Source organism: Gnatocerus cornutus, chromosome 1 (genome assembly GCF_029298725.1).
Source record: "Gnatocerus cornutus isolate USDA-ARS CGAHR chromosome 1, icGnaCorn1.1, whole genome shotgun sequence".
In the NCBI taxonomy this organism is placed as follows: Eukaryota; Metazoa; Arthropoda; class Insecta; order Coleoptera; family Tenebrionidae; genus Gnatocerus; species Gnatocerus cornutus.
The window spans coordinates 30,868,343-30,887,466 of NC_142233.1; the positions used below are offsets into that span (position 1 = coordinate 30,868,343).

General features: G+C 36.0%; 2 protein-coding genes across 4 annotated transcripts; both read left to right on the top strand.

The window, feature by feature from the left end:
• Positions 1 to 64: 64 nt before the first annotated feature.
• Positions 65 to 988, top strand: LOC148181549 (uncharacterized). 3 transcript variants are annotated; one of them, XM_088049622.1, is made up of 3 exons: positions 65 to 257; positions 370 to 523; positions 567 to 988. In XM_088049622.1, the coding sequence occupies exons 1-3, from the start codon at positions 65 to 67 to the stop codon at positions 925 to 927; spliced, it is 708 nt and encodes a 235-aa protein (XP_087905748.1). In that variant the 3' UTR covers positions 928 to 988. The 3 variants fall into 3 exon arrangements, with proteins under 3 accessions (XP_087905748.1, XP_087905755.1, XP_087905759.1); XM_088049629.1 differs by having other exon boundaries at positions 576 to 988; XM_088049633.1 differs by having other exon boundaries at positions 167 to 257; positions 306 to 523.
• A 4,812-nt stretch (positions 989 to 5,800) lies between these two features.
• RYBP (ring and YY1 binding protein) lies at positions 5,801 to 6,546 on the top strand. The gene has a single exon (XM_088039273.1). It carries the CDS (start codon positions 5,930 to 5,932, stop codon positions 6,374 to 6,376), a length of 447 nt encoding a protein of 148 aa, XP_087895399.1. The 5' UTR covers positions 5,801 to 5,929; the 3' UTR covers positions 6,377 to 6,546.
• Positions 6,547 to 19,124: the final 12,578 nt, after the last annotated feature.

The window sequence follows — 19,124 nt, forward strand, 5'->3', positions numbered from 1 at the left end:
GCATTTGACGAGAAATTTATTAGCCAAATTACGCGATATTAACGTAAAAAGATCATCATTATTGATGGCAATGCTACGGAGTAATATCGCCTCTGAAAAGTTAATCGAAGAAGTAAAGAAACGCCCGGCGTTGTACGACGGCAAATCCCATGGAAACGTTGACGCGAATATAAGGAGGGCGCATTGGGAGGATATCGCCAAGGGGATTTTTAATGAGGTTTGGGAGAGTTCCACGGGTACTGAGAAGGAGGCTTTAGGTGAGGTTTAGTTGGTGTGATTGTGATGAGTGAAGGTTAGGATTGAAGCGCCATATTTGAATGCGGAATGTCGCTTTGGTGTGTCCACCCCTTAATATTGATCGTGATGTAGTGAAAGAAGTCCAAGTGAAATGGAAATCTCTCCGCGATGGTTACAACCGCGTTAGAAAACAAGAAAAAGACGATCAAATGCGAGGTATCAATAAAAATCGAAAGAAATACGTTTTTTACGACCAACTCTCCTTCCTCGAAGCTGTGACAAAAAGGTACGACGCAGAGCACAAAATTTTTCTTCACTAATCATTTCAGTACCTACAGTCCCAACACGATATATCTGCAGGAAGATAGGAATGATGACAGTATAGACGAGTTTTCTTCTTTAGACAACAATACAGTCCAAACAGACCAAGACATGTTTGAAGCAAACACTTCGAAGTCTGGAGAAGACGCATCGCGACGTTCCGAGGAGCGTTTATCCGCAATTCTGACAGAACTTGTCAAAATCCAAAAAGAAGACAAAGCTGACGATCGAATGGGAAATAAGAAGTTTCTTCTGTCGCTTTTACCGTTCATGGAAAAGCTACCAGATGATGTTAATTTGGAGGTGCGGCTTCAGTTGATGAGCATTTTACAGACGTATTCCAATGGGGAGAGTTTTATGAAAGCTTGAGAAGGGAGGAAATTATTTTGTTTGATTGTTATATTTTTGTATGATATTAAAGAATCTCATTATTTATTCCTTGTTTTTATTCGTGGCGCAAAACGAAAAAATAGAAGTGATGAAGTTAACTAATGCAATTTAAATGAATTTGTTCCATATTTAGCGTCTTCTTTTTGTTGTTGAATATTTCAACGAGCATAAAATGCATTAAAACCGCTATTATACCCAAGCATAGATGTCTAGAGGAGTTCAAAGCCAAGGTTCTATTAAAGCTACTACTATTAATATTCTCTTTTTATCTCTATAATTGTTCTAACTGAGCTTACGCAGTTAAGTTAGTAACAGTGGCTGATTCCATAAATTAACATTAATCTTGAATTTTTATTGCACAAGCTAACTTGTATCTGAGCAATAAGTTCGTCTTAATAACCATCAACGACAACAATAAAATCTTTACTACTTGCCAATTTGCCATCATTATTGAATTTTGATAACTAGTAAATGAAAATGTAAGTAAATACTAATCCACAGTTCTATTACGACTTTTCAATATCGTTTAAACAGCACTTTTGAAATAATTACAAGTTTTATGTTGTATTTCTGGTCAATGAGCGTAAGATAAAATCACAAAGTATAATTTATGAGTTATTTTACGCGTTACATGTCTTGCAGTTGGGATATGGGTACCGTAATTGCATAATTGTAGATATCTTGGTTTAAGGTGGGTGTACATAATAATACGATCACTACATTATAGCAATACACAGTTATGTATGGATATGTGAGCTATATCAACTTCCGTGATTTAAATACTGGAGATATGCTAAGATAGAGAGATAAAATCCGCCGTGTTGCGGCAGAAAAGTGCATTTTACTAGCGTTTTTATGTGAGTTCTGGGAAATGCACAAGGCACTCCCCCACAGTCTATCATCGGTGACATTTACATGGGTTTTGGCGAAGATGGGTGGGATCCCAGAACAAAGTTCTGATCAAAAGGACCAGATTCTGAGCCACACCAGCTCAAAATTAATTTTGTAAAGTAGAGACACACAGGAAATGTACAGGTTCCGTTTGTGGAGCATAAAATTCTACATTTTTACCGACCAACTATTCAGCCAAAACGTGAAACAGTCGCGTTGGTAGTCCTGTGACAACCTGACAAAGAGACAGTCCTACCAACGCAGGATACAGGCCAAGTCGTGCAACAATTTAAATTCATGTGTCGGTCGAACAGGATATTGGCGGCGTGTATCGTGCAAGTTGGAGGCAGGCAACCGCCGCTGCCGCCACCGATGCATGTGCCAGCGCACCGCCATCAACCTGTGACACGCAATGCAGCGTATACTTCGTGTTGTTCAAGGCCCAAAACCCCAACTGTTCATGGTTGCGTCATTCTGCAGCTTTCTACCGTAACCTTCGTCGTGTTTTGCGTTCAGACTTTTTGCCTGGTTTACTCAATAACAGTTGTTGCAACTACAAATCTACTTTGATCTCGGATTTTTCGGCAATTGTGCAATTTCCAGGGCTGTCGATGGAGCATGATGAAAGGGAATTGTAGAGGACTCGGAGGTGGAGAATTTAATATGATGTACATGGTGTTAATTAATTACTTGGAGATCAGTGGGGTCTTTTGTTGGATTTACCATCATCGGTGTTTAACTAGGTAAACAGCAATGGGGTTATTCAAATTTTAATTGAACTAGAAAGCAAGTTCTACATAATAGTCAACTGATTTCTTTTAAATTTCAAACTAAATTTCTTAAATACTGTGCAAGGTAAAATATGATCAGACGAGTTCTAATGTTTCCAAAAAAATTGCTGAAAAATCGAAGTAAATTTAAAGAATTTTTCGAAGATTTTGAAATATCCAGCTGGACAGGTAAAGTCACAAATTTGGAAGTAAAAAAATCACTTTATACTTACATCTTTAAAAGTTTTTTGACTGAAAAGTTTCCAGAGCTTTGAAATTTTCCAGATACTTTTAGTAGTTCAAGCACCCTTTTTTTTCTTGATTAAACACGGCGAGGTCTTTTAGCTTGTGTTTTTAAACTAATTTTTGACGACTTTTTGCTTAGTTTGTGATTTCAGGATTTGTACTTTCAGGAGTTCAAAGATTCTTCATGTTTTGTTTTCTGAATTCTGTAGATTTTGTTGATTTTCAATCTTTGACAGATCCTTTACCTAGATACTAGACGCTTTTCAAGTAATTTTTATTTTTAAGAATTTTACAAATGTTAGTAAATTTTGTTATCCGGCAGAAAAGTGGTACTTTTTGTCGAAGCGATTAAATTGCAGTAGCAAGACGAAGCGCCAAACCTAGCGCAGTGGAGCGTATTCAAAATTGCGAGACAGCATAATCCACTTTTCGGCTAAATAACAAATAAGAACTACTTTTTCTTCAAACGAAAGATTCAGTTCCACGACCGATAATGAGTAAACGCAAATTAAACTATAAACATGCCATTTACTGTTAAAAATATTGGTTTCAAAGAGTTTCAAAGTTGAGATTGTATAAGTGCCATTCAAAATGGAAGTCTCAAATAGTACTTTTTCTGCCTAGGCAGAAAATTTTATATTGTTTAAAAACAATTAAAAAATAGTAACATTTTGTGACGTTTGGAGAAAAAAAGTTTTTTAGTTTTGGGAACTTCTGCTACTTTGTAAAAGCATTTCTATATTTTATAATTTTGCATTTGACATCTAGATTTTAGAAGAGACTTTGAAATGTTAAAACTATTGGTAACCTTGTTTGTCACTTTGACAGTTCCATCGATATGTATAGTATTAATGATTCACGTTCGCTAGAAGTAACTAAATTTAGTAACTTTTATTTTTGGGCTGTGTAACTAAGGTTATAACTTTTATAGTGCAATGGCTTGTAAAACAGATGTCATCAAAATGACAGTTTTTAGTTTGTCATTAAAGGTAAATAGTTATTTTCCAAAGGAAAAAGAAGAAAATCATCAGAGCTCCTAATCAGATTCAATTAGTTTTTTTCGATTTCATCTTCTGAATCTGACTCTAGTGTTACAATGATTGAAGGAATATTGTCTACAGCTGCGTCTCCCATGAGTGCTGACCAGTCTTGCCTAATTAATTTTTAGCAGTGTGAAACAAAGTTTTTCCGGTTGTTTGGTGTGTATTGCGAAATTGATTTTAATCATAAATTTCTGACTTTCTTCCTTCCGATTTCTGCAGGAAAATATTCTGTTGACAGGATTGTCAGTAACTAGGGTTATTTTGTTATTTTAAATTTCGCGCGTATGGTACACTTTTTATTGCGTAGATTTAGTGACTTTTCTGTCATTCAAACTCTCACTGTATGAACTATAGTAATGAAACATTATAATCGATACCAGTGCGACCAACACAACAAAATGCAAGATTCAGGATGCCGTTTTTATCTTTTAGCTATTTTTTCGTTCAATCATTTTTATACCCTTTGCAGGACGTGACAAAAAATTCTTGTTTCAGAAGTGACAGTGCGTCCATCCTTACTTATTTATCTTTGGATAATTCTGGGAAATCGTGGAAAAAATTGGAACCCTACAGCTCCAGATCACGATCAGAGTTTGACAGGTGTTAATTATTCAAAGAGCCATTCTATTTCTTGATTAATTGACATTTCATCTTGAAATATTAAATTACGTTTTCAGTGTGAACTTATCACCAACGTGCTGATTAGTTTCCGTAACTAATTCATTGTTATCAGGACGAACAATAAAAATGTAACAAGTAATAATAGATATTTGGTTTCACCCTCATTTGATTTGAATTGTTTACAATATTTGATAAGGTGCTAACTGTGGCAATTAGTAATGGTTAATAAACTACGATAAACTACAAACAGAAACCGCTATAATATCCCGAGGCAGTAGAGTGCAACGCTTTAGGGTGGCCGAACCGCAGACCAGTTTCTTCGAAAACTAGTTGTAAGAATTGTAGAATCTTTATATTTTATTCCTTACCTGCTTTTCCATTTAGAAAAATGTTCCAATGGTCTGTTACAGATTTTAGGCAACAAAGGAACTTTTGCGCTAGTGTGTTAAGGAATAAAGTTGTGTGGTTGGGTGGCTCGACCCAACAAAGACGTGAATCCGCTATTCTATAGTGTAAGCTCTCTTGCGTAGCTGTCAGTCAAAACTTTGCCATGAATGCGCCAGCCAAGAGTCCTTGTTTTGTACTGGTGTATTAGGAAATGCCTTTTATAATGCTTCATAAAGCAGGGGATGCGTAAGATGGAGAGTATTTTTAGAATTACACGTAATCATATGAGAAACGCTATCAATTTCTAGTTAAAATAGAAGGAAACTGGGGCACTTTACCTTTCCTTCCCCTATGGTATAGTTTTAATTTATTTTTAAGTAGATTGTTTATTTTGCTACTATCGCAGCGAAATCTATCATAATTTCGACCAACATTTTTCTTGGGTAATTTATGTTTGTGGATAATGAATATAAATAGGAATTTCCTGAGATTTATTGTCTAATGTCAGTCAACAGCGTCATGCAAAAACAGTAAATAAAATAATATTGCGAGCGCAAGAAATTTGAGGCCGTTTTATGATTCTCCACGAATTTTGCTAGAATTAGGACGTGTAAAGGTCATTTTTCAGTTTTTCCGAGGAAAATTAGTCACGCTAAACCGCAAAATAACTTTTAGTTTATCCAATTTCAAAACTTGCGCTTGTAATTTGAAATCTCGAAAATTTCAGAGATGCCAACAAAAAGTGAAGCAACTCCCCATAACTGGGGTTGAACAACTCCCATTTTTAGTGTGAATAATTAAAATTACGTCAATTACTTATCAGCTGATTCTTCGATGTTCTTACAAGAACAAAGCCGCATCTAAAGAATGAGCTTCGGTGCGGAAAGCGCACCAGTGCTGCCACCTTCTTCTGACTCATGCGCGGAATGTCAAAGTGTCTGTCAAAACCCAACATGGCGTCGCATGTGTGTATTAGATGTCAGATAGTGTCGAAAAAGTAAAGTTTTAGTGTTATTGCCCGCGATGGATCACAAGAAAAGTCCAATTCGCCGAGCAAAACGTCAGGCGAAGGTGTTAGAAGACAATTTCTGGGATTGTAGTGTGTGTACATTTCGAAACACCGCGGAAGCTTTCAAATGCCTTATGTGTGACGTTCGCAAGGGCACTTCGACGCGCAAACCCCGCATAAACCCGCAGCTGGTGGCTCAGCAGGTGGCCACGCAATTTCTGCCCGCCACCAGCAACCAAAAACGCGAAAAAAAGGATAAGAAGTCGTTGAAAAAACGCCGCCATCCACCAAGACTCAAGAACGTCGACCGGAGTACGGCGCAGACCCGCGAAGTTACCGTCAACAGTGTCACTGTCATCATCACAGAATACAAGCCGAAGATGAAGTCCACGGAGACGATTTCTAGTTCGAGTTCTTCTGATCACGGCTCGCAATCAGAGTCTAGCATGGACGCGCGGTGAGCCCCAAAGGGTTGCGGTGGTGTACACGCACTCCACGCCATGTCAGTGACTCGGCGGACAATGACTCTTGAGGTCACGCATGTATTTGTTTATGGATTTCGTTCGGAAGATGGAAACTCGTCGAAGATGGTGTAGAGTACTTGATTCCTAGCTGTCACTGCCCTTACCAACAGTTGTTCATTCTAGGCGGTTCGGTTCTAAAGACTTTTCCAGGGAAAGGCTGCAAAGGACTTAGCCTTTATATACCCGCATTAAATGCATTTATATTATCTAATATTATTTTAAATAGGTAATTTGTATTATAAATTGTTGCTCATTGTTGATGTATTTATGGGTGAAGTTGTGTATGTTGATGGAAATGGTGTGTGATTAACTGATGAATAAATTCGCAGTTTTCTATTTTAATCCAACCCTAATTTCAATATCCGTCTTGCTACAAAAGCGCCAATTGTGAAATAATGAGAATTTTATTTTACAGTAAGTATTTCTTTCACACTGTTAATCCATTGATGAACAATGAAATCAATACCCGGAATGACTGCTCCACAACTACATTATTACCTCTTTTAATGCTTTATTGTGCCTCTTTAATAACAACTAATTTATTAAAGTGTAGTTTAATTACCACTGTTTACTTTTTTTTATGAGTTTACATTAATGAAGTCTATCGAACCGATTTTAATTTAGACTGCTTTCATTTTTGCCTCATTAAAGATTTCGCAGCAGGTTCAAACAGACAAAATGATACAAATCTACCTTTAATGAGCACTTTCAATTGTAAAACCTTGAGCAAATAGGAGGCTCTGAATTTTTTAACGTTGGCAGCTCCGTCAAACTGTCAAATTCCCAACCAACGTTCCGAAATTTTCAAAGCCTGCTTACACATAACGTGAGCTAAACGAGTAATTAAAAAAATTGATTAATTTCGAAGAATATCGATCTACGGTAGGTTTCTAAAATGGTCTTGAAAATATATTGAAATCGTTGACACTTCTGCAGAGCTGCAACCCATTTTCTTAAAACAATTTCCCAGCCTTCTGGGTATCTATTGTTTGTCAATTTCCAAACCCATCTTTATGCGCAAAATGCTGCCATTACCGATCAATAATTTTGCAATATTTGCAAGTAGCCTCGCAAGCCATGGTGCTGGGTGAGGGAATATCTGTAGCAAGAATATATAGCATCATATATAAGGGGGTGGGAATACGGCGGCCCAGCACCTCGAGCGGTCTGATAAGGCTCCAGGGGAGGCCCAGTGGACCAGTGCGTCGAAGGACGATGTAGCAATGCTAAATACGCCCACGATTCATTCGGTTCGTTGCGGCCTTAAAGCGATAGACTATAGCGGGATTAAATTTTCTTAGCTTATATGCACTAAATTCTGTTTTAATTTTGCCTTGGCTCAGTTTTACCATACGTTGGAAAATGAATAATTTTTGTTTAACGGTAATTGTTTTTGGCGCTGGGGGTTGTTGAATTGTTAGTTGTCCAATGTTTGTTTAATAAAGATCTCGATTCGAAGATCATTTCTGCAACTAAATTTGTATATCTAGAACTAATATGAACGATATGGAATAATAGCATTTCTGTTAATAAAACAAACGACAAATCATGCTATGTAAATATTATCTAGATTTACACAACACTGGATTTCTGCATTACCAAAGCAGCAAATACATCCATTTAAATGATGTTTACATTGCATTACTTGTTGTAGAATATGTAATACTTTGCTTGCATTGTTGGAGTTGTCTACGGCTCTAACTTGGCGATAGTTTTCCTTGTAAGGTGTACAACTTTTGATTATAAAGACACTTTGAGGGAAACTTGGTTGGTTTATGTCTTGGAGGTGGAACACAGTAAGTAAGCTATATACAAAAGTCCAACTCTCGGACAATGCCAATACGAAAAGAATTACAAAGTTTAAATTTTTTAAACATTGCACCTAAAATATGACAATTTGCGTTTGATTAAACGTCAACTTGAAGAAATGTTGAGGTTAACAACACATATCGGAAGGCGCGAATAAGAATCGCTAAATTATCCTTCCAGTACCTATTCGTTACTTAAAAAGATCTGGTGACAACCTAAAGAAAGATAAATCACCACGCCTAAAACTATTTTGGTTAGTTTTGGTTTTGTTATGTAACCACCAGGATTCCATATTTCCCGAATTACATTTTTGGGATGTTTTATGTTAAAACAAAATAGTGTTATCAAGCCGTGAAATATCCCGAAAATTAATTGCGGTTTCGGTTATTTATTACTTGGTTTTTACAGTGTACATTAATTTTAACAGGTATTTTTCACTTTGTTCATTATTTGTTGAGGCTCTGTTCCACACCCATTATTCCATGTTAAACGTCATTTTCCACTTACCTCTTTTTATTAATTAATATGCGTGAAAATAGGAACATATCGAGCAGGACTACCAACACAACTTTTTTCTCTGAGCCTACAATCGAGTAATTTTCCCCCTTTCTTGAACTTTTCCGAACTATTCCCCTTTTAATTGTTTAAATAATTTCGCTTCTCGTTGCAGCGCTTTTGCGAATATTTTGCGTTATTTCCCTCCTGCCCCAACCCGTATATTGGACGCGTAGGTTTTTCCTCCTCGTACCCTCTCGTTCCATCCTATAAATCTAACTTTGTCCTGCTCGTGCTGTTAAAGCGCACTGCCCGTCCTTGTTTCGTAATATCCGTTATCTCTCTCGGTTTTTCAACCCTTTAAACGGAAGTCTTCGTCCCCCTCATGGAGACCCGGTGTAAGACCGTCTTGCTTGCACTCGCTGTTAAAGGGGATGGCGCCAGTTGAACGAGATGTATTTCTGCACGACCAGAATTATAGGGTGACTATGCACTGGTAATATTGGCATCTCGCAGTTTTTATACGAATTTTTGCCGAGGTAAAAGTGATGTTTGATTTTGTCTTTTATTGTTTCATAAAAGCGTTCATTTACCTATTTTTACGAACACTGCAAACTTTCGGTCGTGTTTATTGAAAAGTTGTTTGGAGGGAAAGGAAGGGCTGTAATTTTAAACAAATATTAATACAGTATTTTTTTGAAAGGGGGGCACATGATAATAAACAGGGTAAAATCAACTCCAAATTTCACACTTTTGATTTTTAGGGCGCCAAAGAGCTAAAGGGCGGAAAATATGGAACAATATTAACGAAAATACGACCGTTTTAATGCATAGAATTAATGAAAGATAAGCAAAATATTTTTTTCCATTTTTTTCTTTAAATCTTTTACATCCTTTCTTAAATATTTTAGAATATTTAGATGTTTAAACAATCTGTTTGATTCTTTTGATCCTTCGGAACGTTCAAATTCTTTAAGACTCTTTAAATCCTCGATCCCACTTGACAGTTCTTCACTTGCTATTAAAATTTTGGGAACTTTGGAGTATCGGAAATTGTTATATTATTATCCACGATTCTCTGGATTTTTTGGCGTATTTGGATCCTTTAAATTCTTTCTTACAAATAGCTCTCAATAGCGATTTTTTTATACATATACAACCAATAGTTTCTTTAGATTCTATAAATGCTCCGGATATCCTTTAGATGCGTAACTATTTCATTTCATTCAGATTTTTTGCTTCGTTAATCTTCCAAGATTTTTAAAATTTTTTTGCTTTTCAAAATTCTTTCAGTTTGGTGTGGATTTTTCGTATTACATATTTGGAATTACTCAAATCTTCGAAGTTGATGATGCGAATTCTTTTTTATTATTTCCAGATTATTTTATTTTCCCGTTTCTGGGAGTAAGAACCTACATATTCTGATTTTTTTCTCTCTATAAAAAGCGGTTTGACACGGTCAAATGTTTTCTCTAATTCCTAAAAATTTGAGAATTTATTTTCAAACAAATATTCTCGTGGCAAACAGCGAAACTGAAGAAAATATTTTTGCAAAAATTCACAAATAATTTCACAATTCTGCCCAGTAACAATGCGCCAAGTGACGAGAATAAATTCCCAAACCGCTGATTTTGGAGGTTAGCAAACAGGAAAAAATTTTCTACATTTATTTTGTGACAGACCTTGAACTTGAAAGAAAAAAATTTTTATTCGTAAAAATTTGAGAAAAAATATGATCGTGTCAAACCGCCTTTAAATTCAATAATGTGGACTTTTTTATTTTCTTGAACTTTTTAGATTCTATTTTTGATTGTTTTTTTTGCGTAACTATATGCCAAATATGCAGTTTCTTAAGAAAACAGATTAAATTCGTAAATATGCATAAGATTTTGTTTTTACGCCAAAATTAATCAAAAAAGGGATAACTGGAAAATTTTCGACCACCATACGAGTATAAACCGGAAAAAAGTAGCTTCTAGAAGATCTTTACATCCACCCGCATCGATTCTCAAAAAACATTTTTAATGAACAATAATTTGCAGCAATGCGGGTTAAAGTACCTTATTAATGTCTCTGCTAATGCAAATTTTACACCTTGCATTAATCAATTGCTTCTATCGGCAAAATAAGACTTTCCACCATACATGGTGCCTAAGAAATTCCAGTTAAAATAATAACTAACGCAATTCTTTCCGCTCTTAATTGCTTAATTGTTCAAAGAACTGTGACTTTAGATGTACAATGATGCAATTACATCTCACAAGTGGTCCATCGCATTTTTCTCAGATTCAGCATTGAGTAAATGGGTCTCCTGGAAAATGCAAGAGATGTGATCATGTGTTTTGAAATGAAAGCAAAACAACAGATTGACAAAGAAATTCCTATAATTACGCCAGAAATTAATATCGTGGTATTCGCGGAAAATTTTGGGTTAGAATAGATCCGATTTGGGGCACGTCCCTCGAGCAGGTAGACCAAAGTACACCTTAAAGAGAAAATTATATGGAATTAGGATTTGCGGCAAGCAGTTTGGTTCGAAAACTATAATTTTTATAAATTCTAGCGAAAACAACGCGAGACAGTTTAATAGGCAGAACGAAAAAAGCCTCTCGGAACATTCGAACCACTTGCTACAAGGTAAGTAATTAAAGAGTGTCCACTGCTGCACTTGCATACTAGGGGCGTTCCGCACCCTCTCTGAGACACCCACTGCAGCGCCACAATGATTGATGGTGGCGAGCAGGGGTAACCTAGCCCTCGGCATATAAATTACACCCTTTCTGTTATGGGTCCACCGGCCCTCACATTCTCTACCATAGCTGCATACAGGGAACAATGCACTAAGGGTTGCTGGAACTTTATAGGTATTCAAGAAGTATTGTTTCATTTCGGAGCAGGTTTTATTTTCATTTAAATTTGTTATAAAATTGAATTGATGGGGCGGATAATTGCAGGAAGGGATGATAGTGCAAAAATGAGTGGTAATTTTTTGTTCCGAATTCTATTTGCGTCCTTTACTTCACATTATATTGCTTTTTATGAAATCCGGTCGACCATTATAAAACCATCTCAATTGCTAATTCTCCGTTTCGTTATGTGGACAATTATCACTTAGTTAAGCTCTGTTAATTTGTATCGCGTGGTACACAGATCCGGTTTTATTTTTTAGATTAGAAATTAATAACGCCGGTGATTATTCACAGCTATTTTAGTAAAATTATTGTATTTAACTCCGATTTCTAATGTTGTTTGGGAATTTTAAAATTTCGCGGTTAATAAAACTAAAATGTCATGTGTTAACCGAAGATTCCAAGGCGGGAAATTTGAAATTGTGCGCCTCAAGTGAAATTCCCAGCTTGATTTGATCATTTAACCCTTGTAATGTGACGTCATAGTGTCACTTATTTATAAACGGATGCACACATTGTAACACCAAAATAGATTGTTTAATAACAATGAACTCTTTTGAACTGAACCTCGTTGATCTGTGACTTCTGTGGTAATTACGGATACTTGAGCATCAACAAATAGTTAATATGTACATACAACAATACATCTCAAGTGTGGCAATTGAACCATGAAATTTAAACGAGCTAAAAACATGTGACTCTTGCCCAGTCGAACTTCCATTTATTGACCATTTCATATAAAGATAAAACGTCCCAATTCGGCACCTCTCCGTCAAAAAATGAAGTTTGCAACAACAGTCTATCGCTTTAAGCGAATTCAGCACGACCCTTCTGCTTTAGTATACACAACATAAAAAGTTGTCCGTCGGGGGTTGACAGGGTGGGGGTTGCTGTTGGTGGAATGAGAACAGGGATTCAGTAATGCCGGGGTGGGGGTGCACTTGTCACTGGGCCGTTCGCTGTACGGTACGGGCTATGTTGTACTGCTCGCTTTTGCCTTTTATAAGATGTTGGAAACCTTTTTCCTTGTATAGTTTGGGGCTGAAACATTGTTTTGTTCGCATGTTACTATATATATAAAACGTGTACAGGCGGAACGCTTCTAATACCGGCGAACGAGTTACGTAGTTTTGCGCGAGTACCTTCATTCACCGATTTTTTCTCGACACTTTCGCCGAGCTTTCCCAAACGTACACTTTCCCGAGATTCCGGTGGTTGTGGTTTGGTCCTTTTCCGATTTTTGCTTTTCGCGTGAGAGACTTTTGAAAGTCGTTTTCGTTCGTCCGCCTTTGCTGACGTGGTAGATGTTTCAAAATGCTATAATGTTCGTGGGGACAAAACCATAACCATTAAGTCGAGAGACTCAGTTATAAACATCTCAAAAGGGTCTGATTTTTTGTACACACAACATGTACGGTAGGAAACATTAGCGGAGATTGATTTATTAATCGAATTCGACTTATTTTTAATACAGGATCTCTTTGACCATCAAGGTGTGTTTTGGGTATGTATGCGTAACTTACACATGAAAATCTTTAAGCATATTTCAAAACTTCAATTTACAAGCGCGAATTCATTATTTAATCACAGATTATTATCATTTGATGGACAAACATTTCTTGATACTCTGTATAAAAAATTTGCATAAATACCAAGTATCTAAGAGGCTATTTTTAAGGATACTTATGCGAAAGTTCAACAGATAAATGAAATGAACGTGACGATTATCGAATTTTATTACGACTCCGTCGATTTTTAATCGTTGATATTAGAGAGACTAAAAATGCGGGAAATCTTTACACAAAAGGAGTAAAAAATAAGAAAATTTCAGAATCTGCTAATTTACTGGTTTAATGCTTTTGTATAGTGAGTTCTGCAATTAAGCCATGAAATCACTATTTGGTACCTGCTGTAACTTGACAGCGAAGCTTCAAATACTACTGTATTTTTTACCTCCTCTGTTGGGATCTGAAGTGGTAAACAAACTGGACCGCCGCTTTCGGGTGACGAAGACTTTATTACTTAAAGCATAATCAAAGAAACGAACGTGTAATCAATTTCGTTTTTTTAAATTTTAATCCATTCCCGACCTACAAAGTCGTACTTTATTATCTCTCGAAACCGTAGCGTATCATTTTTCATTAATTTTTCGCATATTGGGATATTTCTCGAAACAGTTACCGATGGAAATTTTATTCCAAGCGTGTGAATTTGGTACGGGGAGAAGTTACAAAAAAAACATATCTACAAATAAATCCTAACTTATTCTGTTCTGACGATATAAATAAAATATTCTTTATAATTTAATTCTTAATTCTAAATCGACATCACTGCATTCCTGTTCACACAACTAAAACAACGACCATCACACAGCGATAGTCGCGATAAACAAATATGAACTGGACGAAAACAATAAATTAACAAGGGATTAAGAAGTCCTGATGGTCGTTTTATTGTAGTTTAACAAAAAAAGAAAAGGGAACCGTTCATCATAAATAGGTACCCCAAAACGCAAGTACCATTTACGACTCGGCCAACTTATAATCGTTCTAAAGCAGTAAATAGATATTAGACGAGACTAAAAGTGCAAGTGTGTAAAGTTTTGCAGATAGAAATTGGTTTTTATGGTAGGGTCCCATTGTGCCGCAGTTAAGTATGCCAACAATGGAGCAATACCGCAAATATTACCCTGTCATAAATAATATGCTGAAGCGTAATATTAACGCAAAATTTTAAAATTCACCTACTTTGAAAAAATAAGTAACTTTTTGTAATCTTGGATCATTCATACAGTCTGATCTTTGGATATGTGATATGTAGCTACTTTAGACTACCTACTTATATTTATTATTGGTTCTTAATGATCTGATAATGCATTTAGAAATCATTAATCTGTAGCAGAATTTATTGTCATTAATCTGTAGCAGAATTTATTGTGACAAATTTTTGCCGTTTCACTTTTATCTGTTGAATGATGGTACCAACCCTTACTATTACAACGTAGCTCGCAGGTAGTACTCTCAGCGTGTAAACAATCCCGGCCCTGTGGAATATCGGAACAATATGATTTATTGTGGGTACGGTCAGCTCTCGGAGGGCTGTGGTAATGACTAGATAATTTTTATTTCGCTGCCATAAAACCAATTTCTATCTGCAAAACTGTATGACTTAATAAGGTACTTATTACACAAAAAGAGTACATCATCTGAGTTAGTTTTGTTATTTATGAGTATTTATAAGTACCGACATCCACTCCACACCCTTTGTCACCAGAAAAAAAACGACCATCAGACAGGGATAGTCGGGTGGCACATTTTACCGATGTTTTTCATCAATAACAAAATCTGCTATTCGGTAAATTGGTACTATTGTGTAGTGAGTTTTAAAGTAATGCCGACAACTGTTCAAGCGGAGATAAGAAGGAGGTATATGAGAATTGGATAAATAAAAGTGACTTTGCTGTTCGCAATTTTGCATACGCTACGCTTCGCCTTGCTACTACAATTTAATTGCTCGACAAAAAGTAGCACTTTTCTGCCGTCTAAAAAAATCTATTTTTTCAAACGTCAAAAATTTGACAGTTTTCACGACCGAACTATTCTATTCTATACTATTCTCGCTCCTTTTGCCCTTTTGCCGACGAGTTTCCAAACTAACAAAGTGGCGGGTTTTCGTCCTCTTCGGCCGTTTGATTTTAGCAAAATCAATTTTTAAATATCGCGGTACGTCGGTCGTCGCGGGGACAAAACCATAACCATAATGTGGAGAGAGTCATAAAGATCTATCACCGTTCCAAAAAAGGGTCTGATTTTTTGTATACATAACAAGTACGGTAGCTGCTTTTTTTCTCGGCACTTATTTCAATCGGTCCGAGCAACGAAGAAAACATCGGCGGAGATTGATTTATTAATCGAGTTCGGCTTATTTTTAATACAGAATCTTTTTGACCGTCAAGGTATGTATGTGTATCTTACACTTGAACATCTGAAAGCATGTTTCGAAACTCCTCTTTACAAGCGCGAATTAATTGTTCATTTGATGAACAAACATTTGTCGACACTCTGTATAAAAAATTTGCATAGATAGCAAGTATCTAACGAGTATCCTCACCTGAAAAAAACGACCATCAGACAAGCGACTGGTGAATTTTACCGAATTTGCTAATTTACCGGTTTAATGCTTTTGTGAAGTGAGTACTCTAATTAAGCCATAAAATCACTATTTGGTACCTGCTGTAACTGTAACTTGACAGCGGAGCTTCAAGTGTTGCCCGAGTATTATGACCAGTATTTTTTACCTCTTTTCTTGGGATTTGAAGTGGTATAAACAAACTTGACCGCCCTTTCTCGGTGACGAAGACTTTATTACTTAAAGCATAATCAAAGAACCGAACCTGTAGTGAATTTCGTTTTTCTAAATTTTAATCCATTCCCGACCCACTACAACAAAGTCGTACTTTATTATCTCTGGAAACCGTAGCGTATCGAGACAAATACGATTTTTCATTCATTTTTCGCATATTGGGATATTTCTCGAAACAGTTACCGATGGAAATTTTATTGCAAGCGTGTGATTTTGGTACGAGGAGAAGTTACAAAAAAAAATCTTCAAATGAATCCTAACTTATTCTGTTCTGATGATATAAAAAAATATTCTTCATTGTATAATAATGAATGAACGGATAAACAACTCGAAGAAAACAAAAAATTCTCAAGGAGCCTGTTCGGCGCTTATTTTTAATATGTAGTACACAATATTGATACATTTTCAATGCCAAGTAGCAAGCTATTTTTTTCAAAGTGTCAATTCCGACTAAATATCAACAAACAGATTTGCACAATCTTATCGAAAGTCAAAGCAGACGTAAAAAGGATACTATATACTTGCAGTTAACAATATTTCAACAGATAAATTAAATTGACGCGACGAGTTCAAATTTTGGTGAACATTTACGATTCGGTCAAATTTTTAATCGTTGTGAGACAGCAGATATTAGAGGGATTAAACAAATTAAGCGAATTTTACCGATGTCTTTAACAATGAGAAAATTTTAGAATCTGCTATTTGGTGGTTTTGTTCTATTGGGTAGTGACTACCCCAATTAAGCCATAAAATCATTATTTGGTACCGACAACTAGAAGTTCATAGCCGAGCTTCGAATGTTGTTCGATTCTTTCGCGGGGTCTGTAGTAATTTGAGAGAAACTGATGGAATTAATGATGTACGATCGAATAAAATAATGTTCATTACGATTGAACTGATAAACAAATATGAACTCCAAGAAAACAATAAAATAACAAGAGATAAAGAATGCTAAACCTATATAAAAAATGCGATCGGACGTCCTGATAGTCGTTTTATTTTAGTTTAAAAAAAACAGAATCGTTGAACATAAATACCCCAAAACTAAGTACTATTTACGACTCGGCCGATTTTTAATCGTTCTAAAGCAGTAGATATTAGGGAGACTAAAAATGCAAGTATGTATGGCTTAATTGGGGTACTCATTACACAAAAAGAGTAAACCATCACACTACATGATTCTTAATTAGTTTTGTTATTTACGACAAGTATCGAGATCACTCCACACCCTTTCTCACCAGAAAAAACTGACCATCTTGATGGTCGTTTTATTGTAGTTCAACAAAAAAAAAACAGAACCTTTGGACAAACCCCAAACCGTACATCTACAATTACACGATGTTTATACAAAATGTTTAAATACATAAAATATAGTTTACGGTAGCGGCTTCTTTTCTTTGAAAGAATCTCCACTTATTAAAATCAGTCCGAGCTCTGAAAAAAACATAATTTGACATTAATTAATTACGAAACCGTACTCTCAATTTACAAGAAAATACGATTTTTCATGCATGTTTCGGATACAATTATTTGCTTTGGGTGTGCTAAATGAGTTCTTTAGGTCCTTATTTCGGTAAAAAAAAAGAATATTTTGGAAGGTACAGGCGATTTCTGAGTTGGTGTCCTCTAAACCATAAAATGGAGCTGCTGTAAATCAGTAATAATCACATCCTATTTACCCTTTTCTTTTGTGAATGTGGTACGGGTACGACTCTCGATTAAGTGTTTTTCATCTTCGTTCATAACTTATGATAACAGGGGTTGGAAAAGGAAAACAATAAACCACCTAAACGGTATTGATAATAGAACAGCAGTAACAAAACTTATCCAAAAAAGGTTGTCAAGAATAACAGAATTCGCCTTCTGCCTACATTTTCATATAAACATAGAAATAAAATAATACAAAATAAATAGAATATTGAAGTAGCAATGATGTTATCGGGGATAATTGAAGTTACAAAATTTGTTCAATTTTTTGCTGTCGGTTTTGCGTTTGAGAAGGTGTGAGACCTGTCATGGGTTCCAACCATTTTATGACTTAGCGGACACTAACTTAGAAATCGCCTTAATTACTGTGGAATTCTATGAATTGAACTGTCGTCATAAACAAAAATTATCAACAGCGTAGTACTGTTAAATTTTTAATAGCGAAGTCCGTTGGTTATTTTTTTTAAACCTTTCAGTCTGTTTTTTCTCTAATATTTTCAGAAAATTCTTCATTTTGCCATGCGTAGTTATTTGTATCAGAGTTTCAAAAATCAAAAAACAAAAAATATTTTTAAAACTTTCTTTGCTAAATGTTAAATGACAAAATACAATTAAAATTTTACAAAATGGCCCTCGGAATTCTGTAAAACTCGCCTTTTTTGTTTCTTAATCTAACAAATAAACAATTTCAAATTAATATGCAACGCCACGGAAAAGCGAGGTCCACGAAAAAAGCGAGTCTACAGAATTTCGAGGGCCACCTAGTTAGATTCTTTAAAATATGAATAGTTTATGCATGGACGGAGAGCCCTGGAGGGTCCCAACTATAATAAGTGGTTTCAATGTGATCACTATTAGAGGATTAAAAACGAGAGATTTTTTGTAAATTAGATTTAGCATAACCTTAACCTTTAAAAATACGAAGTTTAAAAAAAATTAAGCGGTCCTCTCGGAAGTGGTGTCATTACCGCCGTCTTCGCGGGCTGCAGATCCTCGGCTTTCCTGCTAAGACCTCATCCAGAAGTAAATCATTGTCGGAATCAATTAAGCCCCGTATATTTATTGATGGAGTAAAATACACAAACACAAGATTACCGTGAAGGCATAAACAACTCCCGACTTCCACGCCCCCGCTCTCGTCGAAGTCTGTCCTCTTGCTCTCAACTTTCGAGCCACGGCCCCGGTCTTCTTGTTCTTATCTCAGAACTGGATTCTTTACGGTTTCCATGGTAACAGGCCGTGTTTGCTCGGTTTGCGAGGCGCGTTCCAGCCTTCTGGCTAGTTTTTATTTTGGGACGATAGGGCATTGGCAGTCCCCCGAAAAACCTCAGAAAATTATTAATCGACGGAAAGGGCAAGTGAAACTGGAAATGTTACAAAGTCTGAAACTTTAATGAAACAAC